We start from the raw sequence: 27,924 nt of genomic DNA, 5'->3' as shown, positions 1-27,924 counted from the left end.
AAGCAGATGAAACTCCCACAATATGGGTATTGGATGAAAGTACTCAATAAGTAGAAGTCGAATTTGGCTGTCCGACGCCATTTTGAAATAAAAGATGGCGGTTCCCGCTTAATTCAAAATGCAATAAAGAACTGAAAATCGTATGGTCCATCCACAATATAAGAAATGAGTGAAAGGGATAAAAAATTTGATGAAAAATTACTGACAAAAATTTAACAAAATTTAAAAAAGCATGAAATGAATAAACAAAAATATGACAAGTGTTATAAAACTAAAGTAATATTGACAAAAATATAACAAAACTGTGGGAAAATATGAATAACTATTACTAAAATTAAAAAATATGACAAAAAAAATAAAGACAAATGACAAAACTTTGAATAAAACACGACAAATGTGGTAAAATAATTATGCCAAAAATATGACAAATTTAAAAAAATTAGACAAAATATGAGGAAAAATTCACAGAAATAGCAGCAAAACTATGACAAATGAGAAAAATAATGTATGGCAAAATTATAATCAAAATTTGACAATATGACCTGACAGAACTAATATAAGGACCAGTATTTGTCAACAAATTTACAAAAATGACAAAATAATAACAACAAATTTACAATAAAATCACAAAAATCTGACAAAAAATAAACACAAAATTAAAAAAAAAATGACATAATGTTGAATATGTTAAAAATGTAACTCAGTTGGCAAGTAGTTCCCTCCTAAGCCAATGTCCGTGAGTTCAAATACAAGAGTAATCATCGAATGCAGTTGTACTGGGTAAGACTTTCAGCACTGACTTGACTCTTAGAACAAAAATTCAACCATTTTCTGTCTAATTTTTTGTTGTCAGATTTTGCAGGTTCGCAATACCGACGGCAGGTGGCGAACCTGAAAAATTTAACAAAAAATGCCCTGTAGGAAAAATGGTCCTGTTCAGCCCGATTTTATCGTAGAAATTGCGTGTTTTATTTTTAAAGTTGGGTGGCATTTCCTAACTGGGGTAGCATTTCTTCAAATCGATCCATGCGCACTCTGAAATCGACATTGCGTGCTGTTGGAAAAATGATTTTTTTTTGTTTTTTTTTTTCTGGAAAACTTATCCAGAAAACGAAATCGAGTGTCCAGTCAGTATGGTCAGTGCTTTCAGTATGAAGAGAAGATGTTAAAACGACTAAAATCGAACGAAAAAAGACAAAACTCACAATCAAATGAACAAAAAATCTGACAGAACTATACGACAAATGAAAACATGACAAAATTATTACAAAAATTAAAATAAAATGACAAAAATCTTACAGTACTATAACAACCTTTGTCAACTGTTTGTCATAATTTTGTTTTCTTATCGTTGTTTTGTTAAATTTTTATCATATTTTTTCATAGCTTTGTTACATATATGTTTATTACATTTGTAAGATTTTTTTCATAGTATCGCCAGATTTATGTAATTTTATTGCAAAATTTTGTCATATTTGTAAATTTTGATTAGTTATTATATTTTTCATATTATTATTTCAATTTTCATATTTTCCATAATGTTGTCAAGTATTTGTTAAAGTTTTTATTTCGAGTTTTGGAATTATTGTTAATTTTTTGTTATTATTTAGTCAACTTTATTAATTTTTGTCAGATTTTTTGAAAATTTGGTCAAGGCTTTGCCATTTTGATGTCAAATTTATCATAGATTTGGTATATTTTTATCATATTGTAATATTTGTGTCACCTTTGTCATATTTCTATCAAAGTTTTGTCAGCGTTTCGTAATATTTGTTGTTATTATATTGTAATTTTTTTTCATTATTTTGTTATATTTTTGTCATAGTTTTGGTAGATTTTTTTTCTTGCGATTTTAAGTCATTTAAAATATTTAAAAGTTGAGCGAAAGCTGCCGTATTAGATTTTTAAATGGCGTTTCATAGCGTCAGACTGCAAATTTCGACTTTTTCTAATTGATTCTTCTCACCTAATATCCACATTATGCTTGTTTTATGCGATTTTCAGTCATTTAAAGCATGTTGGTGTTAGGCTGAAGCCGTCATACAGGATTTGGGTGTCAAAAATCTATTCTCCGACGTACTCATAAAGTCCAGGCAATTCATGACCTTGAGATTCCTTTTCATAATCCCCGCGGTCCTAGAACGCGCAAGGTTTTTCCGCGGTTTTCCGAAGTTAACGTGGTTTTTCGGAATTAACGCGGATTATTTTTTTTGGCGCGGTACGTATCCCTCGCTCACAGTTTTGATTCTGCAAATTAATTTGCAAAGATTTTTTCACAAGTGATTAATTTTTGCAAAACAGAAGGTTTTTTTTCAGTGTTGAACCGCTTCGCAATTCGCGTACACTGTGGCCGGCCTTCAAAAATGAACTTGCGAAATTCATCCGGTGAATGAATATTTCGCTTCGCAGTTCGCTTCGCGCTCACTGTGTTCGTACCCTTAGAGCCGAAAAATCACTTTCCACTTTAATTGGCTACTTCACATGATAAACTTAAGCTTGTGAATTTCTTTTCTATCACAAATTTGTCACTTTTAAAACTATTTCTTAATTTATTTGATATTGAAATCGCGAAGTGAATTGAATTATTGACGCACTCCGCCATATTGTAAAACGAACTTATAGTGATCCCCTCAATGTGTTTCTTTGTTTTATCGCTTCCTATCAATGCATATAACGATCAAAATCATAAAATTCGTCAGAAAAGTGTTGAAATAAAATTAGAAAAATGATTTCAAACTAAGCTGAACTATATAAATTTGTCAATATTCGATTGAAATCGAATCGCTCGGGCCCCATAATTCGTCGTAATTTTGCGACAGGAATAGGAAACCGTTTTGCAAGAATTGGAACTAGATCGGTTCATTTTTACTATTTTTTGCTGAACACAGTCGGACTCATAGAGAATGAACATAATGAATTTCCAAGTAATCACAACAAAATACAGTAGTTTTGTTTATTTTGAAACTAGGAACTTGATGCGCTGGGAGATAAGTTCAAAAAGTCTATTTATATTGATAAATTACTTGAATGTATTCAGCATTGCTTATAATGCATGGTTTAAAATGAACAAAGAATTGATGGATTTTTTAGCTTAGTGGTTGGTGTTTTACAAATTATTTACTAACAGTATCGTGCATAATTAAATAGACGTTTCGGTGCACGCAAGAATATCTCCAACTTTCACATTTCTAACGTTAAACTCCAATGAAATTGTTTCTTCAAAATTATTTCATATTTTAAGATTTGATTATTTTTGGTTCTATTATCTGATGACACTAAACCTTTCTCAAGTGTTTGAAACATGAGATACATCAATTATTTGAAAATTATACTTTTTAAATTTCTTGCATTCAAACTGTAATATCTCACATACGACCAAACGCTTTGCTCTACAGAATGGTCACTGAGAGATCCTTGAAAACTAAAACTAAAACTTCTTCAGTTTTCAGAAATTCTCTAAATGGGGATCCTCCTCGAGGTCGATTTTCATTGAATCTTTACGATGCATGGAAAAACGATGCAAAAAATTCCCGTTGAAGGTTAAAATGACAAGAGAATTTGGACGAATGGATCATTTAAACTTTGAAATAAGAGTTTATGAGTCTCTGGTTTGGATCTCAATACAAGTTTAAATAAAAAATCGGTAGATTTGATTTTTTGTACATATAGTCGTTCAAAATTCAACAAAATCAAACCCGCTTATATTCTAATTTCTACTATATAAGTTTTAATACTTGACTCATGTTTGCTGCATTTTTATAAATTCTCAGTGAATTTTCAACAAAAGATGTTTTGTCGTTTTTGACATATTACTATTTGAATGAAAAAAGTCGAAAAGTTTAATTTCAATACTACGTCATTTTCCAAAAATTTGAACCCAAACAACAAAATGTTAGAATACCGAAGCGTCAATTTCCGAAAAAAAAAACATTTTTGCTAAAAACTTTTATCGCTCGCAAAAAAACTTGAATAGATGAGCTGAACCAGTCTAATGTACATTACCCGCATCAACGTGGAATTGCTTTGTGTCGATATCCTTTGCCAGGGTTCCCACATGCATAAGAATACACATGTTGACAAAACGCAAGTGTGATTCTGCCTCTCCTCAAATGTCTTACTATTCAGTCTCATTGCGTAGAAAAACATATAGTACTATTAAAAATGTTGATGTTCTTTAAATATATGCAATTACTTTGTAAATTTGAGCTATGAAATTCGTGAAAAATGTCTGTTTGAATGTTATAAAATCTTATTGTACAGATAATTCCTGGTTCATGGCAGCCCAGTCCGTTGGAGAGTGTGTTGGTACAAAATACATTTGCAGGGTGGATTCAATTTGTGAGGTCTAATATTGTGCTGCCTGCAATTGCCTTAGCCAAGCAATGGTACCTACACACAAAACTTTCGGGGCTCCACTTAGCAAAAAATCGCAGTTACTTTCCGTTAGCAAAAATATTTTTTTACTATTGAGTGAGCACTTTCTCATTTCGTCTTGCGATTTGCTTAAGTTGAGTAAAAAAAACCCATTTGCTACTTATTATAGCATTTACTGTAAGCATGGACTCAAACCATGGTTGTTTTGTCAAAACATGTTTTGTATTTTTCCCCGCGAGTTGAAAATATTTTGAACGCTGCAGCAAAAAGTTTTCTTTCGAATTTGTTTCTGTATATTTGAGATTGTGTTCGAAATGGGGAAGGTAGGTGAGTACTTCTAAAATACCTTAATTTGAACCGCTCAGAGTATATTTAGCCTTTCTTTCTTTTTGAGTTAGAAATAATATTGTCTTAGTAAAATTTTCAAATCGAAGATTTTTTCCTAATGTTTTTAGGTTACAGTTGCCATGATCTGGATATGACAGCGGTTTCACACATTTGCCGGACTGTAAGTTGTCCAAGGCCATCTTCGGCACATGCCGCATGAAACTGGTAATGGTATCTGCCATCACAGCGGCTGCTGCCGGTCTGCTGTTCGATCTTATGCTGCTGCTGGTCGGTCCTTCTTCATTCATGGTTACGACAACAGAGATGTCGGACCGAAAAACAGTCGCAGATAGTCTGACGGAACGGCAATTACGGCAGAACCGTTCTAACCAGGTAGTTGTCGGAACACAACATCAATCAATCAACTCCGGGAACGGTTTCATTCAGATTTAAAGATGACCACCCCTGCCAATGATGCTGATATAACTTCAAGCTTTTTGGATATTGTGAAAAAGTTTCCAAAAGCGATCGGTAGAAGATGTCGAAAGATATATCAAGTTCAATTTGAAAAAAAATTCTCAGGCTAAGTATGCAAAAGTTAAATAGTCTAATTATCAGTACATGCATAACACTTTTTTTGTATTTTTTAGGTTTATTCGCTTTTTTATTGTAATGGAATCAACAAGAATAGTTCTCGACAGACCTCCACACAACAGCATCGATAATTGGGGTTATATGAACTTGCTATCATGCGATTCTACCATCGTCTCAGCATAGTGGGCACCACTTTTTCCACTAGGAAAAACGTTAAACAGAGTGAGTTCAAATTTACAGTTTTATTAATCACTAATATTGTATACTATAACTTAACATGTTGAATAAGTTGAATTACCGTTTTTGCAATAATATCATATATTCGTGTTAGTATTTGATTACACAAATTTCAAGTATCGGACTTTGTTTTAAAATTCATGTAATAAATTAAAAGTGAAATTGAATTAGAACATATTTTCTAAATAGATAAAAAGTATTGTGGTATCGGGCTCCGCTGTATTGATAAACTGTGGTTTAAATAATATATATTCAGTACTCCACAACAGTGACATGATAGATAGACCATGGTATGAGAGGGACAACAAGGGACAATAACAAGTGCTGGAGTGTACCGCAGCAGGGGATATCTTTAGTTGGTGTTTAGTTGGTGAGTACAACTAATTATTGGAAGTGGAAGTATCACAAACTGGCGACGAGGATGGGATCCAACTAAAGGTAAAGAGACTTGATCTCGAAGCAATCTTTCCGTATGGGAATTCCGAAGATGCAATTGAACTGAAAATACAGTTGCCTCATTACTGTAACTGTGGAATCGGGGAGGCTGGTGCAATGTGCCTATTTGAATGTAAGTAGCAACAATTTTCTGATTAGGTAGTTAGTTAATTAAATTTAATTTATTCATTAAAATAACGGGAGCCTTAAAGCTAATGTTGTTTCCGATTATAAAAAAACTAGATTCAGTTTTGGAATAGTTTTAATTAATCGGAAATATAAATTATTTATGGTTTGAATATTTACCCGTAGCTTAAAAAAAAAAAAAAAAGTAAAGCTGCTGAGATCGTGGAAGGCTCCCATTTGATTCCGAAAAAAAAAAGATGTTGGATTTGGTAGATGGAGTGGATTGAAAATTCATGAATAGCTTATTTTAATCAAAGTTGCAAATATTTATTTAGAGATTTCTGTTGAAGTTTAATAAAACATATTAATGCGTCTGATGGTTATCGAGAAAATGTGAATTAGAATATAATGAACCTAGTTATCGAAGAAGAAAACAGATATGTAAATGTAAATTAATACAAATATTTCGAAGTCACCATCGTGGTATCTGACATCGCCTTTTCGTTTACTGCCTGCTGATTTACGACTGTTATTTATAATGATGATTAATGAATGGAGGAAAGGTGTTTCATAGAGGCAGATTTGAATGTTGTGATATCTGCGAACGAAGAACTTAAACATGAATGTTACTGATCATTGAAAGTGTTGATGAACACGGACCTAGTTAAAGGTTGGTTTGAATGTGCTTGGCACGGGTCTACATGACTGGAAGCTACGGATAGCGTTAACATTTCTAAAAGGTGTTGGTAAATGTTATAGAACATGGACCTTATTGAAGGTTGATTTAAATGTGCTTGGCACGGGTCTATATGACTGTTAAATGAATGCAGAAACAACACGGGCCATAATGGTCGGGATATATGTGCTGTATTGTCAGGCACGGGACATAAATAGTCCGCTTAATGTGTTCATTGAAACACGGACCAAATTGGTCGGGATATATGTGCTGTTTTGTCAGGCACGGAACTTGAAGAGTTCGCTTAATGTGTTCATTGAAACACGGACCAAATCGGTCGGGATATATGTGCTGCTTTGTCAGGCACGGAACTAATATAGTTCGATAAATGTGTTTATTCAAACACGGGCCTATCAGGTCGAATTGGAGGTGCAGCTGACGCTGGCACGGGTTCAAGGAACCGCTTTATGTGTTTGTATAAGCACGGACCTTTTAAGGTTGGCAAAAAAAAAAAAAAAAAAAAAAAAAAAAAAAAAAAAAAAAAAAAAAAAAAAAAAAAAAAAAAAAAAAAAAAAAAAAAAAAAATTAATAAATTAATAAATAAATAAATAAAAACGAATTGAGAACTATTGAAATAAAATATTATACAATGCTGAGAATTAAGAAAAAAAATCCTATATGTGTTTGTATAAACACGGACTATTTAAGGTTTACATTCTTGAAAAAACGAATTATGAATGTTTGAAGGGAAAACATCTTGAAAATGCTGAGAAAATACTTTTACTCATTGGTGCACAACGATACTAGAAATAAAACTTCGGCTTATTGGTTGAGAATAGTATTATCAACTCACAAATGCTTTGAATGGTTCATTATATAAGTTGGTAAAATAAAATCATGATGGTTGTAGGATTTTAGTAACGTATCATGATAGTGTACCACTTAATTTAATTGATTATTGGACCTCTGTAGAAATATATGGAAAAATGCAAAATTCCTCTGAGATGCTGTATTGGTTTGGATTCGTTAGGAAGGACATTAAGTAGGCCAACATTTTGGTTCACGAGCGTTTAGACACAGAGCAAAGTATCTTAAAATGACTTTAATATTTAAACAAGAATATACTCATCTAATACTACTGAAAAAAAAAATGTTTAGAAGGTATAAACGTCTGTATGGAAAACTGCGCATTTTCAGCTAGATTTTATAGAAGTTGAAACTATAATCATAAAAAAAGGATAGAGACTGAAGTTCTAATTTACGTGCAAGGATGCACAAGGATGCTGGAGTTAGTTGTAGTGGGTACAGAAGACTTTTATACATTTCGATACGGATAAAACGCTATTGAGGTACTAAATCGTGGTACAAGGATTTGGTTCTAGTCTTTTATGAACATCCTAGCGGAAGCCTCATGAATTGCATCCTAAGAGTTGTTAAGCAATCAGATTTCAAATTGAATAATGAACTAAATCTTTTATGTCTACTGTAATTATAAATGCACTGCGATGTACATCGACTAGTTATATGACAGGTGAACCATCCTTATTTTATTTACTATCGTTTCTAACATGGTTAGCAATTTCTCTCCGAACGGCTTGAATATTTATATACATTACAATGTTCATCTAAATGCAATATTTTGTTTGCATCTTTGTTGAGACGCCGGTCGTCCATACACCAAATTAACGAGCAGTGAAAACGGTGCTCGTGTCCCTAGGCAAGGTTGTCTAGCGATAGAAAAAGGGTGATATATTTTCACTTCAGTGAGGTGTTTAGGCTTTCTTCATCTCTCACAGCAGTGCTGTTGTTCGAGCGCCGACATCGCTCGGCACTTGGTTTCAGTTTCACTCGATTACGAGTGTATAGTAGTTCGTAAACAAAGTAGAGCGCTCTTGAAACAGAAATAGAAACAGAGAAATTTTCGCAATGAGCTGTCGAGTTTGAGAGGTGCTGACTATCCATGGTTTTGAATAAACATGAGTGTTATGAGTTATTTTCGTGTAAGCATGAAAAAAAAAATTACAATATACAAAAAAAAAGGTCAGGAGATATATCGGTTGACCTATTCATTGACATGCATTGAAGTTATAATCAAGCAATAAGATAAAAATAAAAAAAAATAATATTTAAGATCGAATTTACCAATGATTGTTTGCTTTTTAAATAATGTACGAGAAATTAAGATACATTAAGATTTAAATACTTCTGCCATCAATATCAAAATCATCAGAAGTTTAAATTTTAATTATAACCAAGTTGCATCCAAAAACTAGAGGTTTTATCTGATAATCTATGTATATGTACTAATATTATTAGGCAGAGGACGAATGATTGAGGAAGTGAACACTTTCTTAAAATCAATAAAAATAGAATAGAAAGTAAAATACGAATACCCCAAGAGTGGTAAAGTATTTCTAATTATCTAAATATTAATATAGCATAAAATTGATATTGTTTGTTATAGTCAGGTTTTTTCACTAGGAGGTTGTAATACGTAGACTTCTTAGTTCAGTCAGTATCTAATAATATCAGAATCTAAGTATACGGTATATTTTTAACATGATTGTTGATTATTAGAGTGGTGCTTCTCTGAAATATGAATAAGTCGGAGAGGCGTGGTATTGTTCCTAAACGGTGAATATACCTTCATTGGATTACTGATAGAGAGAAAACAATCCGTTAGATACATAATTGTTACATAAACGAATGAAGGAAAGACAACGAAGGAATTACATAGAAGAAAAAAAGACAAAAGGAAAATTTGATATTTGTTCCGACATAAATAAAAAAAAAAATGAAATGATAAGAAGTTATAACCTAGTGGAAGTTCAGTTCACAGTTACAATAAATACGAGAAATTAAGTTTTACAGAATGTAGACTTAACCACTATACTATGTTAAATTGATTTCTGTAAGGTTGATGCTAGGAAAAAAAAGAGATGACATAATGCAATTAGATTCAAGACTAATAATTCCTGTGCTACCTCAAACCACAGAGAACGGAAGGTTAATTGGTTTCGATATGCATGGTTATATTCGTATAATAGGTCTGTCCTAATTCATCATTGCACCTACATATATAAATAAGAGATTTGAAATCTAATAGAAAAGAGGAGATGTGGTATCGGGCTCCGCTGTATTGATAAACTGTGGTTTAAATAATATATATTCAGTACTCCACAACAGTGACATGATAGATAGACCATGGTATGAGAGGGACAACAAGGGACAATAACAAGTGCTGGAGTGTACCGCAGCAGGGGATATCTTTAGTTGGTGTTTAGTTGGTGAGTACAACTAATTATTGGAAGTGGAAGTATCACAAGTATCTTTCAACATGTTTTTCTCTAAATTGCTAGTTAAGCCAATCTTCCTCTACAGATTGAATTTCTATATCTTGTTTATCTAAGTTTCTCAAATGAACATTCGTAAGTGGTTATTTTTAAATGCGAATTAAATTGATTGATGCAAGAAAACAGTATGTTATTGGTGTAACGTCTAGCTTAATTTATCAAGAACCCCTTTGTAATTTTTTTTTGCAAATATTGCGGTTTGAATGAAGTCTTTGAAGTCTATGTTAATTTGAACTACTGTTTGAGATACAGTAACAGATATTTTAGAAAAAAAACAGAGTTTAGAGCTATTTAGTTTATAGGGGGAATAACGATTAGATAGACATGCACTGAATGTCTATTAAGTTGTGAACGATTTTTTTTCAAAATTTAGCTTAAAAAAACACGCAATTTTTCTTAGAAATCGGGATTATTCCCAAAAATCGAAGAAAGACCGAGGCTTATCACGTTATCCAGATAGGCATCCAAAATATAGGCAAATCCTGAAAAATTAGGATCAGCCTTTCTGGTTGTGTCAGAATTGCTCTGCTTGACCAATTTTTATCCTATTATTATTATTTTTAAATTATTGGAATGAAAAATGAATGGTTATTTTCCTGCAAAGTTTTACAACCCATATCCATCATTTCAAGTCAAGAATAAATGACTGTTTCTAGAAGGGTTCAATTCATTGTCATATTAAAATACAAAATGTACAAAAAAAACTCAATTTTTTCCCGTGTTGTAAACGTTTGAGTGAGTGAATTTATGTAATTAATGTAAAGAAATATTTCAAATTTTATTTTCCTGCCTATATGTATATACTTCTTTCTTGTTTGGATATCTTAGTTTTTTTTTTTGAAGCTCAGTTCAAAAACCTCAAGTTTTTTTTTATTTTCAAACTAACTTAAATTTGATTCTGAGCCTTATGACTTTAATCTGAAACCAGACATCGTAAATTGAAAATGAAAATAATGAATCATATCTGAACTTCAAATTATCACAATCCTAGTCATCAGAATCAGAAATCCAGATCATATGCACATTAAATTTTGATTATGAATATATGTTTTATCTGGTTCAAATAGTTTACAAAAGTATTAATTGAAACAATTTTTGACTTTTAATTCTCAGCTTTCATCACCGTACGATAACACGCTATATATAGCGGGGAATTCCAACAAATGTGTAGGCAAGCAGCTCAATGGTTCGGCTTTAAGGGCCGTCCGGACATTTACAAAGAGTCTCATAGAAAATCGGTGGAAGCAGCAATGTTTTGCTCAATGGCCATATTCGGACGCACTAAGGAATGGTGAGATTATATAGTGTGAAAGTAAATCTGCTGAAAATAAAATTAATATGAAATTGCAGTACTTTTCTTTTTATTCACAACAAAAACCGACGGGTACATCGAAATTTTACTCAAATTCTAGTAATTGTTCGAAAATTTAATTTTGCTTTAATTTTAGCAAACAAATTTTTTTTGCTATAAAATTAGCAAACATTTAGTCAGGACACTTTTTGGTATTCTGCTAAAAATTTAGTAATTTTTTTTTGCTAAATTCATTGCTAAGTTTCTAGCTGGTCAAATTTGAGCAAAATTTTGCTAAATTCCGGCCTCGAAAATTTTGTGTGTAGCTACAAAAACGCTACCTTGGGATTTCTTGGCAAGTCCATTTTATTGCGACTCAGATCTCATTCGAACTTTGCAGTTATCCTGTGCGGTTGATCCGTGCAAAGTAAATAATCGCATTTGTATGAAACGCAACCGCAAAATTTCAAATCTATCCCTCATGAGAGAGGAATAATTTGAGACAATTTCGGTAGAATTGAATAGAAGGTATAATATTTTGCTGCCTGCAGATGCATTAGCCAAGCAATGGTAGACCTTTTTAGAATAAAGCTATCCTAGTTTCATAGCTTATTGCGACTGGTTACTCGAGAGAACTTCTGCTGTTATCCTGCGCGGTTGATCCGTTCGATGTAAACTGATGCCAATTGCATGAACCGCAACCGCAAAATTTTAAACGTATTTCTGAAGAGGGTGGAATAAATTGAGACAATTTCGGTCTCCTTGTACGACGGAATTAGGAACCTGGTACGACAATGGAGGAACTTGAATGAGAAAAATAAATTATGAATTGACTCAAAAGTACGTAATGGATTGATCTATTTCCTACATAGTTTCATAAAACAGTATTCGAAATATAGTTTGATGAATAAATATCAGTTTCAAATCAACATGCAAGGCAATTCTATTGAATTAATGAAAAAAGCTTCCTTAAGCCGTTGTCTTAGGTACACTTACCCTACTTTGATATTTATCTGTTGATTGACAGTTCGTTTCTTCTCGCGTTACGTTTCGGGCACATGGCTTTCTTTCTAATATGCTGGTCTTAAATGTTGGCTTATAATTTTTACTTCTGACGATTAGTGAAAAGAGGTTTTGAATGATATTTGAGAATAGACTAGCTATTTCACTAGGTGGTGGGAGGAAAATATGAAAAGTTTATTAATTTTTCACCTTTTCATAGCGGTTACTGGATTTTGATTTTTTTAAGAATTCGTTTAAATATTTGAAACGATTTAGACTGTTTAATTGAAGAATCAAGCTTGAGTTGAAGAAAAGATTATCCGGAAAACATTCAAAATTCTGCATTATGAATTAAGTTTAATTTTCAATTTCAGTAAATTTTTTAAGTGCATAACACTAGTCAAAAGTTTGTCCCGATTATATCCTTTTACCTAATCCACACAAATTTTTTTTGCTAGGATGCAGAGGTGACCTCGGTCCTAAAACGTGAATGATTATTCTTTCTATTTTCTTTCTATCCATTGACTACTAGGACGTGGCCGGCGCCGTTATTGATGTGTATAGAGAGAGCATCAGTTTTGTCTATTGTGAATGTGCTGTTAATCCCAGATACCATTCATTTGACCTCTGGATAAAATTGAAGGCCTCGGTCAATCACGGAGTAGCAACCATTGGCGATGTGGAATCCGTTCTACTGAGTTACGCTTGCGATCATGGAATTTGAAATGCGTTTATTTTAATTTAGGTAAAAAATAAATTTAAAGCACTTTAAAGGTTGACGAAGCCTCTAAGGAACTATAGATTTAGAATTATTTTCATGTTTTGTTTCAAGTTCAATGATTTAAGGTGGATGTGAGTAGTCAATCAAGCTAAGCTAAGCTAAGCTAATTTATGTTTTCTCTATACTAAAATTTCATCTTAATTTTTATGTAAATTTTATGTTTTCTCTATACTAAAATTTCGAACATTTAAGTATAGAGAAAGATCTGAATAAATACACAAAAATACAAAAAAATGTTTCGTACCAGATATAAGATCCTAAAAAACAATCTGTCAAACACAAGTATATTAAAGAATATAAACACTTAAATTCGATCAACAAAAATAAAATCAAGAACAATGAAAATCCAGCTTTTAAATTAACGTTTAAATACAACTGAAAATCCAGATTCAGAATATTTAGAATATTGATTCAAATTCACAATAAAATTCAGAATTATATTTAACTGTCTGGATTACAGTTTCTTATCTTACGACCATAAACTATAAATTTAAGTAATTTGTGAATGTTTTGAATTTCTATTCCAAATACTCAAAATAGATTTGCTTTCATTCAGGGTTTGCCTGATAAAAGAAAAATAATCTAAAAACAAGAAAGTTTAAATTCTTTTTTTTTCTTAATTCTTTAATTCTTAGTCAGGCCCATCCGGGGGGGGGGGGGGGGGGGGGGATTCAAATTTTGCTAGAAATAATAACAATACTAAAAATGCATAATAAATTAGAACATTGATTTCTTAAACCGTTTTCTTACTTATAAACATCTCACAAAATCGAAAAAATAATAAATTTTATTAATACCTACTATTTAAAATAAATAAGCATCAAAGCTTCAAATCATTGTTTTTTTCGGTAAGCTATTGAAAACTTATTCAAAATGATAATCCTTATTCTGAACAAGAAGTTTTAAATCAATACTTTCGAAAAACCAGAAAATAAATGCTAATCAAAATTTACAATTAAACCAAAATTCAAAGCATCGGATTTAAAAATCATAAATTAAATTAAAAAAAAAAAACAAATTTAATTCCAATTCAAAAATGAATTTCAGATCAGGTCAGAAACAAACCATGATTAGAATAATATTTAATCAACATATGAAATGAGAATTTCCAAATCTATTTAAACTTAAGAGAAATTCTAGAAAACACATAGATAACCATTAATTTTTATTTGATAAAAATTAAAATATCAGCCAGTGATCAAAGTCAGATATGAAATCCAATTTTATATTAAAATTCACATACATATATCGAAATAAATTACTTAAAAATTTCATGTTTGATTGAAAGTAAACAATAATAACATTTTAAATTTGAAATACAATATATTTAATTCATCATCTCTGACAATTTTCAGGTTCAGAAATAGGTGATTTCTTGAATGATCAAATACGAAACTGATGAAAATTAAAAAAAAAAGGAATTCCAAGAGGTGTTGTAAATATTGAGAGCACAAAGAATTAGTTAAATAAGTATTTGCTTATATTGAAATCAACTTTTAAAGTTACTATTTATTATCGTTTTTCGAGCTTTTCATAGATGATGATCGACACTAAAAAGATTATTTAAAATAATAAAAATAAATGATAAGCTTATTTAACTGATGAACTTACAAATCTACGCAAAAGTAAAATCTGATTCTGAGTTTATTTATTACACATTTTCTTAATTAAGAAATTATATTTTGATGATGATGATGACGATGAATGATCATAAAAGTGAAATTCTTCATTTTTGTAAAGTTTGATAAAGTAAGTATTTTGACATTACTGAAGACATTAAAAAAAAAGTTTTTGTTTCTTTAAAAAAATGTTTGAAATCTGCAAAACGATTAAATATTTGCCTATATAAATATCTTAAATTCAATCAAGTTAAAACTTTCTGAAAAATTCTTAAAAATTCTATTATTTTACAGAATTGGAAAAAATTAAACAAAAAGATAGCATCTCTAGTTTTTTTGCAGAAGTATAATTTAATTGCGGTCTTGATGATAGTTGAAATATAGCATATTTAAATTTTTGTTATTGATATTTATCAAAGTTTTATCCGAAAAGCGCAGAATTTTTTTGAAATAATTTTAAGCTATTTTCAAGAGTTTAAAGGCATCAAAATTAATAAAAAAAAAATTCGGACCCAATTTCTTTGTACCTTGGAAAAATGTGAATTTTGTGGAATTTTTCAAAACACTTTTGAATGTGGAGTTGAGCTTTTAGAAGAACAAGAAAAACAAAATATATAAAATTTAGGTAAAAAATGAATTTCTGAATATTTCATAATAGGTATTCAATTTGTGATGAAATAAACTATTTTTATTTTTTCATAAGCGATAAGTAATAATGTAATGGATGAAATTGTTAAGATAATCTATTCTATTCTATTCTATATTTTTTTATTTATAGAGGATTTTAACCAACTTGGTCATTCCTCTTAGAGGTAGGGTTTTCGTTTGTCGAGATTTAAGTTTCGTTACAAAAGGCTTATAAGATTGCCGATCGAAATTGACAAATAAAAATAAGTTTCAGTTCTTGAATGTCATGCAGTGTTGTTAAATAAAATGTGTAAGTTCTAGAGTGATATAGGACGAAATACCGTCAAAGGCGAGCCAATTTTCTGACAAGTTTATTAATACTTATTTTCAAACACCTTCTGGTATCAAGTAATTTCACATTTCTTCTGTAAATTTATCTCTTGAACAGAAAATTTTACTTCGGAAAAATCTTCATGAGGGAGGGGGGGGGGGGGGGTTTAACCCCAAATTGCCGATTTTGAATAACGAACCATAACTCTGGATTTTTTTTCTGATACAAAGGTATCCACTAGCTTTTATACACTTAAAAGGAAGGCTTACTAATAGTGTTTTCGTTTATTGGCAGTGGCAACCTAGTTACCCACGAGTTTTGCCCTAGCTGCTGTTATTATGTTCGTTTATGAATTCAGAAGTCCACTAGTTTTGCCCGAGATTTGAACCTCAAGCAGGCGGTTGCACCCCGTAAAAGTTGTCAGTGTTGGGGGTAAACATAGGTGTGAGTATAGCAACCATATATTTGCATCGTCCCGGGTAACGATTCTGTTTGTTTATTCAGAAAAAGTTTTGCCCCGCGCTTGTGGAGAAAACGAAAACGGCATAAGGAACAGTGCTAAAATGAAAAAAAAAATACTCAAAAATTACAGGCTCAACAAAGTTTGCCGGGTCAGCTACTTTATCATAATTCCAGGACCGTGAGTTTCCATGGTTTAAATGATTGTTTTCAGTTGTTTTTTTTTTCATTTAAATTCATATTTCCAATTAAATAAAATAAACTTGTTTCATTTGTTTGCAGCATGTGAAAAGAAAGGCCCGAGCATTCGTCTGTTCTCCACAGAAGAATTGTTAAGGTTCTTCATAATTTGATAAGGGTTCACAACAGATAGCTGTCAAAACGCATTCTAAGGCTTTCTTTGTCAATAAAAACGCATTGATCTCCTTGTTTAGAATCAGTTTATTCATATTCTATATATGCTTTGTAATGAGAATGATATATAGGTATATATAAAATCAAATCTATATATGTATAATAGTAACAAAAAAGTTTCTCCTTACTCCTCTTATTATTTTTACTTTCTTTCACTTTTTTTTTTTATTAAAAATGAGAGAGCAAACGCAACATACTACGCAAGACAATCTCATTTGTCAACAATCAATATCTTTTTTGTGTTTTGTTTAAGTATATAACTCTGTTTTTGCTTAATTTTCTTGTCGTTTTTTCAGCGCCTCCTTCGTTTCCTAGTGTTTGTCGTTTTCTGTTTCTTGATAATGCCTATCTTAAAAATTTATACATACATGTTCGAATTTTATGCACTAATAGGTTTATATGTGTGTGTGTGTTTTATTTGGTTGATGCCTAAAGTTAGCCAGCATTCTTATCAGATTTATTAATTCATTTGTTTTCTGTTTTTGTCAAAGCCACCGAGGGCGTCTGGCTGTAACGAAATCATACAAACAAACTCACACAACACGAAATGACTTGGTTCGTTTCTGCCACGATCAAACCGATCACAAAAAAACAAAAACATTTCCATTGATAACTAACTGCTATTGTTTTGTTTTTTTTTTCTTCAAATTTTTGCTAATGATTTAGCTAGGGTTACAGCAACAGAAAAAGAATCTGTTAAATTTTGCTAAGATAGTTCGGGGTTCTATTTGTTAAATGTGTAGCTGCTGCTTACCTTTTTCGTTTATGTTTATCAATGTGTTTATGCAAAGTGTGAATGCCAGTGTGAGTGTATTTGTCACTGTAGGTTAAGCTGATGTCGTTCTTTCTCATTTTTTTTAAACTTTCCTTTAAACTTCTACAATTTATGTAAAGTTGATTTAATAACTATTTTCCTTTGTTTTCAATTACATTACTTATTGCTTTGTTTTTTTAAATGTAAGTGAGCGTTTGTAGGTGGAAAATTGTTTCATCATTAGCCAATTTCAAAGATCAATTTTGATTCCCTTGCTACATAAATTTAATCCGATTCAAGGATAAAGCAAATGAAGTTTTTTTTGTTAACTGCATCGGTGTTTGTGTTTGGTTGTATTTTCTGTAGATTTTTCAGCATGATTGCCGTTTTTGTTGCAATCGCTCACTTGACGGATTTGGTTTAACCTTTTTGTTTTTGGTTTTCTTTTTGTGTACATTTTCTTTTTCGTTAGAGGAGAAACTTCACTACATTTAACAGTTTTTTTGCGTGTGGTAAACCCGTTATGCATGATTTTGAAATGTTCGGTTGTATCTATCTGCCTTGCTTATCTTCATACCGTGTTATTGTTAATGCTATTCGTTATTTCTTGATTTCTATTTTAGCTCTTTTCAATCTGTTTGCGAATTGGATTTCAAATTCAAGGTATTTTTTCTTCGATCATGTTGGTTGAAATAAAGTTTGTCATTTTTCTGTTATGCTTTTTCCCAGTTGTTTCGATCATGTGCTTATGCATCGCTATAAATTTACCACTACGTTTTTTTTTGTTTTTATTATTCATGCATTAAATTTTGCTGAATTACTTTAAAACTTTACATGCGTGTATGTGTGTTTCCACAATGCAACTTAGCTATTCTTTTTTTTTGGGTAATAGTGGTTTCGGTAAATTTATAAACAAATTTGTATTATTTTTATCTACATGTGTGTCTGTTTTCTTACTTTGAATAGGTTTGCAATGATGTTTTCTCGATCCATTTGGTATGAATGACTTATACTGATTTTGTTTATTTGTTTATTTGAATTATTCATCATAAACTGGAAGTCTAAAAGCGTTTGTTTTTCTGTTTCAGTTATTAAATTTAATATTTATCCACTATAAATAACAATATATTTGGTTTGCTTATATTTCCCCATAAAAATTATTTTCCGTTCTATATAATTGTTTATTTTTTCAACATACCACTCTTTGTCAGTTTTTTGTTTTCATTTTGTTGTTTTAATATATAAATAAAAAAACGTGTATAACAATTAACGTTTAATACATGCTTTATGGTTAAAATTGTGACTGTTTTGCCGTTTTGTTGTTCTGTTTATCTTTCGCATAAACCAAAAATAGCCTTTTGCTTTGTTTACTCGGCTTAGTCTTAAACCTACCAGACAAACAATTGATGCGAAAAATCGATCATGTGTTCATGTTCTTGCCCTATCTGTAGTGAATTTTAGATTTTTTTTATGCTTTTGACAACGACAAAAAACGGTGACCTCAAATTTATTTTAAAGGTGTGTGTGTGTGCTTTAATGACAGCGCTCAATTCACATTGACATGTCGATGTGGTGGTAATATGATTCAACGGCAATGACTTTGCTAAGAATGTTATTTGTTCTACGAGTGGCGGCGATTATTCGTTTGCTTCATAGAATTCACTATTGGTTTTAAACGTACTCGACTGTGATGTATGTATCTGTATATTCGTTCCGTTTCTATTGTTTTCGTTTTGTTTTAGCTTTCTTCTACAATGGAGATCAATGAAATACCACCAAATGACAAGTGAGCTCGTATTTTTGATTTACAAACTATGCGTTTAGACACAAACAAAATATCACATATTAAAATGGCGACGAGGTTTCTGCTTTTGTTGCTTCACTCTACTACTCCTAACTTTTTCAAGCTTGCACTCGGTACTTGTGTGAATTCAGCATTTAGTGACTATTATTATATTAATTGTTTCACAAACATTTGTTTTCTATCCAAGCAGATGGTTTGCCTTATTATTTTTTTCTTTGATACACTTCAAAATTCAGGTGGCGAATATTCGATGAACACTGTTTTATTATGAAACATAACTCCAATAATTTTATCAAGTCTATGATGAACAGTTTTTGTTTTACAACTCAAGAAAAAACATCAAACTAAACTGATAGATTTTTTAAGAATTCTTGAATAAATTCGTTTAAATATATTCAGAAATTCAATTTCTTGCATATGTTCCATTATGTTGAATTGTAAAATATATATTGATTATTTTGACAAAATTTTACGAGGCTGAATGTTGGTTCAGAATTTTTATTTTGAAATTTCGATTTCGTATTTCGATTATCAATTCCTACTTGGAATTTTGATACTGATCTTGAACTATGATTCTAAATTAAGGTTGCCAGAATTTTCTCAGCACGTATCCGGGCAAGTTTGACTAAAAACCTGGCAAAGTCTGAGCAAATTATATCAAAACCCACAAAAACCAAGAAAAAAAAATTGAAAAAGAATTTTTTTCATCAAAACTCATTGACAGATTTTAAATCGTATTCAAGGCTTCCAAAAAACCGTTCATCATTATTTTTATAAAACTTGCTCAAAAATTTCGTCTTGGTGCCATAATTAAAAAAAAATTTCAACACAATTTGTTTTTTTTTGTTTGATTTGTCAAATAAAGTGAATAAATCTGGGCCAAATCCGAGCATTTTTCAATTAAAACCGAGCAAAAGGACCGGCCCGGACTGCAGTCATGTTTCTAAAATTTTGTATTAAATATCCTGGCAAACTCGGTTAAACCGGAATATCTGGCAACCTCATTCTAAATCATGGTTCTGTATTCCGTTGCAGAGTACTGATTCAGTGTTTTGTAAACTCCGACAATGATCCTAAAGTTTGATATTCGATTTGACATGGGGATCTCATTTTCTGATTTCTGTTTCATGTTGTTTTTTTCAGTTTTCACCAAGAGTTGCAAATTAATGTATTATTTTAGATTTAAGTTCTGAGAATTATCCATTTTTTTTTATTCTTTCATTGATTGATAGCTTAAACCCAATACATAGGAAACTCAAGAAATATTCCTAAATGATATTTTTCCTCACTTTAGTGTGATCTAGATTTGAGAATACGAGAAATCGATTTGAAAGTTTCAATTACTGTTGTAAGAGCAATGTCTGCCATTTGATTTTAGAAAAACATACTTCGTCGATTGAGGACACATTTTGCTCAATAGAGTCGACAGGTATTTCAAATTTTCAGTAAAGAAATTTCAGTGCTGCCATACAATTCAATTTTGATTCGACCTTTGCTCATTTTAAAATCGATATATTTTGCAGCATCGTCGAAAATGTGAAGATTGGTGATACGATTTTTGAATGCTGACTAGACAATGTAATTTATCGGAGATTCAAATAATTGTTTGTAATGATCAATGCTCTCCAGATCGAGTTGCGTAATCTTTTGCAAATGGTTTTCCACGTTATTTAAATATCGCTTCCAGTGGAATGGACGGGAGAAATTGGCTTTCTCTAACTCGAATCGGATTTTCTCGCACACGCACGCATTTAGTCTTGCATTGTTTTTTACTTGTTTGTGGTATAATTTTGTATGTTTTTCATTCTCATGATCTTATGTCTCTCTATTCATAGGTAATTGGTTTCAATTATTATATACAAACAGTAACAGTTCTGCTATAGGAGCAGTGTGCTTCGAAGTTTATTTCTTTGTTTCTTTCGTCTGAATTTCTAGAATACCATCGATTTCATGTTTGTCTTGAATGAATGTTGTCAGTAATGTTTTCTGATGCTTTTCATTATACCGTCAAAAGGAGTGAAACGCAGCTTTGTTTGAGAATTTACATTTCAATTTCGAGTTGATTCATATATCTATACTAGTCTGCATTATAGATTTGTGTATCAATTTCACAAGTTGAATTAAATGGATCTTTTCTGGAAAACAATATTAAGTTAACGGTCAATTTCTCATGTATTTTTTTATTTGAACGTGTATAAATTTCAAACAACTTTCTGAAGAACCTGTAACATATTCCGTTGTTCTGTTGAAAAGTGAAAGAAAACTTCAGCATAACACTCCAATCGACGGTATATTTTGTGTTTTTTTTCTTTCGTTAGGCTTTGATAATATAGAAGTCACATACAAGCTTGAATAGAAACAGACAAAAATCACCTATGTTGAAAGCTGTAACAATTTAACACGTTCAGCCAATGCGAAGCTTAAATTTAGTTATTAATGCTAAGACGTGTTTTCAGCAGCACACAAATAATTATGTTTACTGAAATAAGCCAACAGTTGGTTCAAAAGGCTTATAGAAGAAGCTCAAACTAAGTTGGAATTTGATTCAATTGGTGTCCAATACAGGGGAAAATTTAACAATTGACCCTTTCATGTATACAGTAGAAAACTTTGCATGAAGTTGTTTGTCCAAATGTTTTATTTTTTTATTTTTTTTTTGTCGTATGTTTCATTACTTTTTTCTTCTGCAGTTTCTTGATCTTTGATAGCAGTATTTTCTTATTCGTTTGTCTAGGTTTTGGTGATTATACTAGATGGCTAATACTCTCATTCAGCATTGTTTTTTTTTGCTTCAGCTATGAATTATTTTTAGGGTTTTTGTGTGTTTTCAATATTTATCCACTATTTGTTTCATTATTTTTTCATTACCTCTTTATTCTTCAATAAAAATAAAAATAAGAAAAACCTTCAAAAATTTGTTAACATTTCATTTTATTATCATTGATTTTTCTTCTTTTTATATATATTTAGTTAGTGATTTTATTATTTCATCTTGTGTTGTTTTTCTCGCTTACAGTAGAATTGAATTTCTTTTTCATCTTATGCTTTGTGGATGTACGTATGTAAGGTGTAATGACAGAAGTTTGATGCTGCAGTTTGTTTGTGGTAGTCAGGAAGGTAGCTTCATGTTTTGCTTTTCGGGAAAACGCAAAAAAAAAACAATTGTGACGAAAACGTTTGACGAAATTCTTGTAGTTCATGAGGGTATGAAAACAAAAAAAACATAGTTTCGTAATCTAATATTAGAATTTGAAAACTGATATAGAAAATAGTTTAAAACGAGCTTGAAATTAATACTAAACTTTTAGTATTGGTCAGTTTCCAATACTGCTTAGCAGTTAGAATTTCAACATATTAGGAGTTGATCCAAAACTCTCAGAAGGACTTGAGGGCATAAATACGTTCGATTTGTGTTGTTTTGTTTTAGTGTTAATTTTCCATTCTTTCCTTTAATAGTCTATACGACACAAAGCGTGTTGAATTGCCTAACAAATTTTTTGGTGCATTTGGTATAACTTTTATTTTTCATTTCCGTCATTTTTGTTCGGTTCATCGATGAAAATGATAAGGATACGATGATAATTCATGGAGGGTTCTTTTTTTTCTGGTATGTATGTTTCAGGTGATGGATGCCTGGGTGAGTTGACGAAGCTACAAATAGACTAGAACACTGAATTTTATTACTCATAACCACTATCGGAGTAGTAGCTACTTAAAAGTGTAGAGTAGAGAGTACTAGGCAAGAGGTTTTTTTGATTTTCTCGTTTTTTTTTTGAAAATCAGATTGAGAAGGGTTCAGAGCATGAAGTGTTGGGGGCAATTGTAAAAAAGATAGTCGAAACGAAAGATCTTCACTTTTAGAATCTATACTTAGGAATGACAAAGAGAGTGAAATTTGACTAGTGATTTAGGAGAGATAGATAGAAAGAGAAATGTGATTATGACTACAATATTCCATTAGTATGACAATGCATTAAAACTTGGTTTTTCGTGCTCTAGTGTTTTTTTTTCAAATTCAATTACTTAGGGACTAGCTCCTCATGCTAATGGCACTCTAATGAATTGTGTCCGTTTCTGGTGTAAATATGTGTGAAAAGAGAGAAGCTGTTTTAGTGCTCGAATGGCTTGATGTTTTTAAATTTCCTAAGGTGTTTTTCTTAAGTTCGAGTAATAGATTTTGTTTGTTTTGCTTGAAAATTGTTGCTTAAATTTACTCTTGTGGTTTTGTCATTTAGGTCTAGTTCTTATAGAGTTTGTGTTTTCGATTTAGAAGAGAGAGATGTTTTGCTTAAATACAGTTTTACTGGTTTATTAGTTGATTCTTAACTAGAAGTATTCTTGTTAGGTAAGATTTCGTTCGAATATAGGTTTGTTTTTGGTTGAATATAATTTAAAATGTATAATTATAGATTCGATACTATAGTTGCATGAAGAACAGGAGATAAAAATTTAAAACAAGTGTTTCATTTTTCTTAGAAGGTTCTTGTCTTTGTAATTTTTTCGCATTTTCTGCTTTGTGAATATTTCTTTCTTTTTTCTTTCAACCAGCTCTTCACCCTTTTAGTCTATCTTCTAGCTTCAACCTTATTTCAACACTTCCTTATTAGAAAGAAATTATCTTAGCTATGCTTCATTCGAGTTTATGCTACTGTTGTTTTTTTTTGTTCATTTTGTTCATTTTTCTTCAACTCATCTTAACAATTCACATCCTGATTTTTACTAGACCCAAATAGTGCCTAGCTTCAAGTGGCGTTTTTTTTTTATTATCCCACTTTACGCGCTAAATGGTACTCATTAGTTTGTTTAGTTTTTTCGACTTTTTTTATTTGTTTTTATTCTTTTCGTGGTTCGTTTCAAACGTAAACACTAGATGCAGATGATTCTTACTTTTGTTTAGTAACCAATGTTTTGTTTGTTTCTTGTTTTTTTTTGCTGTTGTTGTCTCTAGCGCATTTTAAGCGTACTTATACTTACATTATATTAACCTTACTTGTCAACCATAAAACTGCGTATTTTTCTTAAGCTTAAACCGGACACACCAACATATCGTATTCGAACATGAGTGAGACGGCAACAAATACAAAGTATAACAAAAACATGGTAAATCCTAGGCCCTTGTTCATCTTCCAGCGGAAGCAGGCGATAGACATAATGACAAACACCAACATCAAGAACAGGATCGTGATCGAGCACACCATGCCAACTGAACTGACGGCCACCGGTTGGCCATAGATGATACCGTACAGGAGCCACGGGACCGGAAGGCTGCGGATGAAAATAAAATCGTTTTGAATTGGTAAACATTTCATGACAAGGCATAACAAAACATTAACATCAATCGTTCTTTGGCTGAGCTCGATTTTCCAGTCGGTTTAAGAATCAAACAATATAACAGCCAAAAGTCAGAGTGAAAAGCACGGACAAAAATTCTAAGTCGCATAATTGGGGTTCAATGTGGTTCAATCATTTCACTGATAGATACACAAAAAGTGTAAAGAGTATAAAGTCAAACTCTAAGATGCTTTCATTTATTCAATGGAAATCCAGAGCTATCATTTGATGGTAAAAATGTTTTTTTTTAAACTAAATATTTTGGTACTTATAACAAATCCGATCTTCGTTTAAAATTTTTCCTCTGTTTGGTACTTTCAACCGTTATTCTTTTGAACATAGATTATAGAATCTTGATTTATGGAGTTGGATTTGTTCCTTAATGAAACATACAGTATTCAACTAACGTAGTGCTGGAACTATCAAGTTCAACTTATGTTTAAAACAAATGTTTATTTTTTTGGAAATATCAGACAACACAGGATGAGTCAAAGGAAGATCCTGGAGCAAATTAAAAATTGAAATGAGAAACTTCATTTTTAAATATTTTATTTGTTTTGTTTTAATCTAAAAGACGACTTTTATACAAAACAATGAAAAAAAATTATATTATGGTAATGTGTATGAATAGTTTTAAGAAAACTGAATATGACATTTGAATATCCTTAAAATTAGTTGCATAAATGTCTAAAGTAAAATGGTTAATAAGCGTCTGATTCGAAGTATAAAATACCTCATTTATCACTTATTAAAAATACTTTAATATTTCGAATTTTGAATTTTACAGCGTTTTGCATCGGTGAACACAGGGGAAAACGATGCAAAAAGGTGATCAAAATTGTTTACGTCAAAACGGAGCGTTTTAGACCCATACTATTGTAGGAAATATTGGTAGTTAATAATATTGATGATGATATAATTAGTTAATGTCACTGTGTGAGCATAGACGATTATTAATATTAAAACAAAATGGGGAATGTTATTTTACAGTGTGAACGGTTTAGACCTCACTAAAGAAAGAGAGCAAGTGCTCTTTGAGAACTCAAAGAATGTTCACGGGACGAGAGAGTGGGAGAAGCCAAGTCGTGCGTGGCCGCGTGGCGCGTGTTTCTTCACGTCTGCAGTTAGTAGAAAGATGTAATGAAGTACGGATGTACGCAGATCGTCAGAGCGGAAACTAAAAATTTGAAAAGAAAAAAATGGCTTCTGGACGCGTTGGTTTTAGCATGCTGAAAAAAAAGGTCTGATCAGTCACGACAATGGCGCAGTAAGTAGGTCCTACGGTTTTCTCTGCAGAAAAAATACATCATCCTTTCATCCCTAGACATTCAATGAAAAGCTACGGGATTTTAATCGCATTTTCAGTGTTGTTATGACTTAATGTGTGAAACAGAACTCTTTGCAGGCTAGTGACCAAATAATAATAGTAAAAGAAAATGCTGATGTTTCAATGTCGAATGAATTTAGCTCGTTTAAAAAATGTGTTGATTATAATTCAGATTTCCATGTGGTTATAAATGTATAATTGGATAGATAATTCATCCCGAGTTCTCTAAAGGTAAATTGAAGTTTTTTTAAAGTAATATTAGCAATGATCTGCACCAAATCATTAAACACACTTCTCACAATAATTTATTAGAATTTTCAATAAGATACTGAACTGAAAATAATTTAAAAAAAAACATAGTGCCGTTGCGTTGAGGAAAGTCCGGGAAAAGGTGATGCATTACAGAATAAAACTTGGCATAAACTACTTGCGGGTTAACAAAGGTCCTACAAGGCGAAGCTATTTGAAACTAGTTTCTAATCAAAGTCGCGGTGGGGAGTAGACTGTACTTTAAAATTTTTATATTACAGAATAATATTTAGAACAGAGTTCATAAAGCTTGGCTATTCCAAAGAAAATTTAACAAATATATTGTTGATCCTGTTGAGTAGAAGAGTTCTCAAAGGGTTACACAAGAAAAAAAAAGATAAAATAAAATTTTAAGTTTTTAGGATTTATGAAAGTCCCGAAGGAGAAACGAATTGAAAGTCCCATTGTGAAACATAAAGTCCTCAAAAGGGATGATCATAAAGCTTGAATTAAGTCATAATGGAATAATGGAAGTCTTGAATGAAAAAGTAAAAATGATAAAAAAGATCCGTTGAGGTGCAGAAGGTCTTGAAAGGGTTAATCTCATAACACGAATTTAGTATTATGTCCTTAAGGGTTAACAAAAGTCCCAAAAAAAAAAAGGAAAAACGATATTGAAAAAGCCCCGATTTGGAGCCCCGATTTGGAAAAAAAAATTTAAACAAAAGCTTGAATTATTAATAAAGGGTTAATAAAAATCCTTAAAGGAAAACGGTATAAAAAAAAGTCCCCTTGAGGTTTTTAAAAGTTTCAAAAGGTTTATTATATATGAATTATAAATTAAGTCTTCATGGGCTACTTTCATTAGCGATTAAGATTTCATTACGATTTGAAAAAAAAATTAAATGAAAGTTCCGATGAGGTGAAGAAAGTCCTCAAAGGGTAAGGGTTAATGAAAGTCCCGAAAAAGAAAAACGATAAAAAAAAAAGTCCCGTTGAGGTGTTTAAAGTCCTCAAAGGGTTAATCATAAAGCGTATGAATTATTAATTAAGTCATCATGGGTTAATGAAAGTCCCGAAAATGAAAAACGATTTGAAAAGAAAAAATTAAAGTCCCGTTGAGGTGTTGAAAGTCCTCAAAGGGTTAATCATAAAGCTTATAAATTATAAATTAAGTCATCATGGGTTAATGAAAGTCCCGAAAATGAAAAACGATTTGAAAAAAAAATTAAAGTCCCGTTGAGGTGGAGAAAGTCCTCAAAGGGTAAGGGTTAATGAAAGTCCCGAAAATGAAAAACGATTAAAAAAAAAAAATTAAAGTCCCGTTGAGGTGTTGAAAGTCCTCAAAGGGTAAGGGTTAATGAAAGTTCCGTAAAAGAAAAACGATTAAAAGTAAAGTCCCGTTGAGGTGTTGAAAGTCCTCAAAGGGTTAATCATAACGCTCATAAATTATAAATTAAGTCCTCATGGGTTAATGAAAGTCCCGAAAATGAAAAATGATTTGAAAAAAAATTAAAGTCCCGTTGAGGTGGAGAAAGTCTTAAAAGGGTAAAGGTTAATGAAAGTCCCGAAAATGAAAAACGATTTAAAAAAAAAAATTAAAGTCCCGTTGAGGTGGAGAAAGTCCTCAAAGGGTAAGGGTTAAAAGTCCAAAAGTCTTGGAAGGGTTGAAAGATACAAAATATAAATATACATAAGTCCACTGGAAAGCATAAAAGTCCTAAAAGATAGAATAATAGCTATTAAATGAAATTTAGAAAAAAGGCGTATGATGGTAAACGTTAAAAAAAAAAACTCAACAGAATCTCAGCTG

At 31.3% G+C, this 27,924-nt stretch overlaps 1 protein-coding gene and 1 long non-coding RNA gene across 6 annotated transcripts in view; one reads left to right on the top strand and one right to left on the bottom strand.

Annotated features, from left to right (window-relative positions):
* Window positions 1–4,832: 4,832 nt before the first annotated feature.
* LOC129749122 (uncharacterized) lies at window positions 4,833–11,439 on the top strand. The gene is made up of 3 exons (XR_008737931.1): window positions 4,833–5,288; window positions 5,352–5,517; window positions 11,236–11,439. It is a non-coding gene; the product is annotated as an uncharacterized LOC129749122 (long non-coding RNA).
* Window positions 11,440–16,655: 5,216 nt separating this feature from the next.
* The window catches only part of LOC129749208 (sodium/potassium/calcium exchanger Nckx30C-like), a 435,468-nt gene continuing 424,199 nt past the window's right edge, over window positions 16,656–27,924 (bottom strand). For all 5 annotated transcript variants that reach the window (XM_055744139.1, XM_055744140.1, XM_055744143.1 and 2 more), the window contains one exon: window positions 16,656–24,469. In XM_055744139.1, coding sequence (XP_055600114.1) covers window positions 24,229–24,469 — 241 coding nt within the window. In that variant the 3' untranslated portion in view covers window positions 16,656–24,228. The remainder of the gene's footprint in view (window positions 24,470–27,924) is intronic.

This window comes from Uranotaenia lowii, chromosome 2, assembly GCF_029784155.1.
Source record: "Uranotaenia lowii strain MFRU-FL chromosome 2, ASM2978415v1, whole genome shotgun sequence".
NCBI lineage: Eukaryota > Metazoa > Arthropoda > Insecta > Diptera > Culicidae > Uranotaenia > Uranotaenia lowii.
Note: the sequence above shows the minus strand (reverse complement) of the source record. Positions and strands in the feature narration are given on the sequence as shown.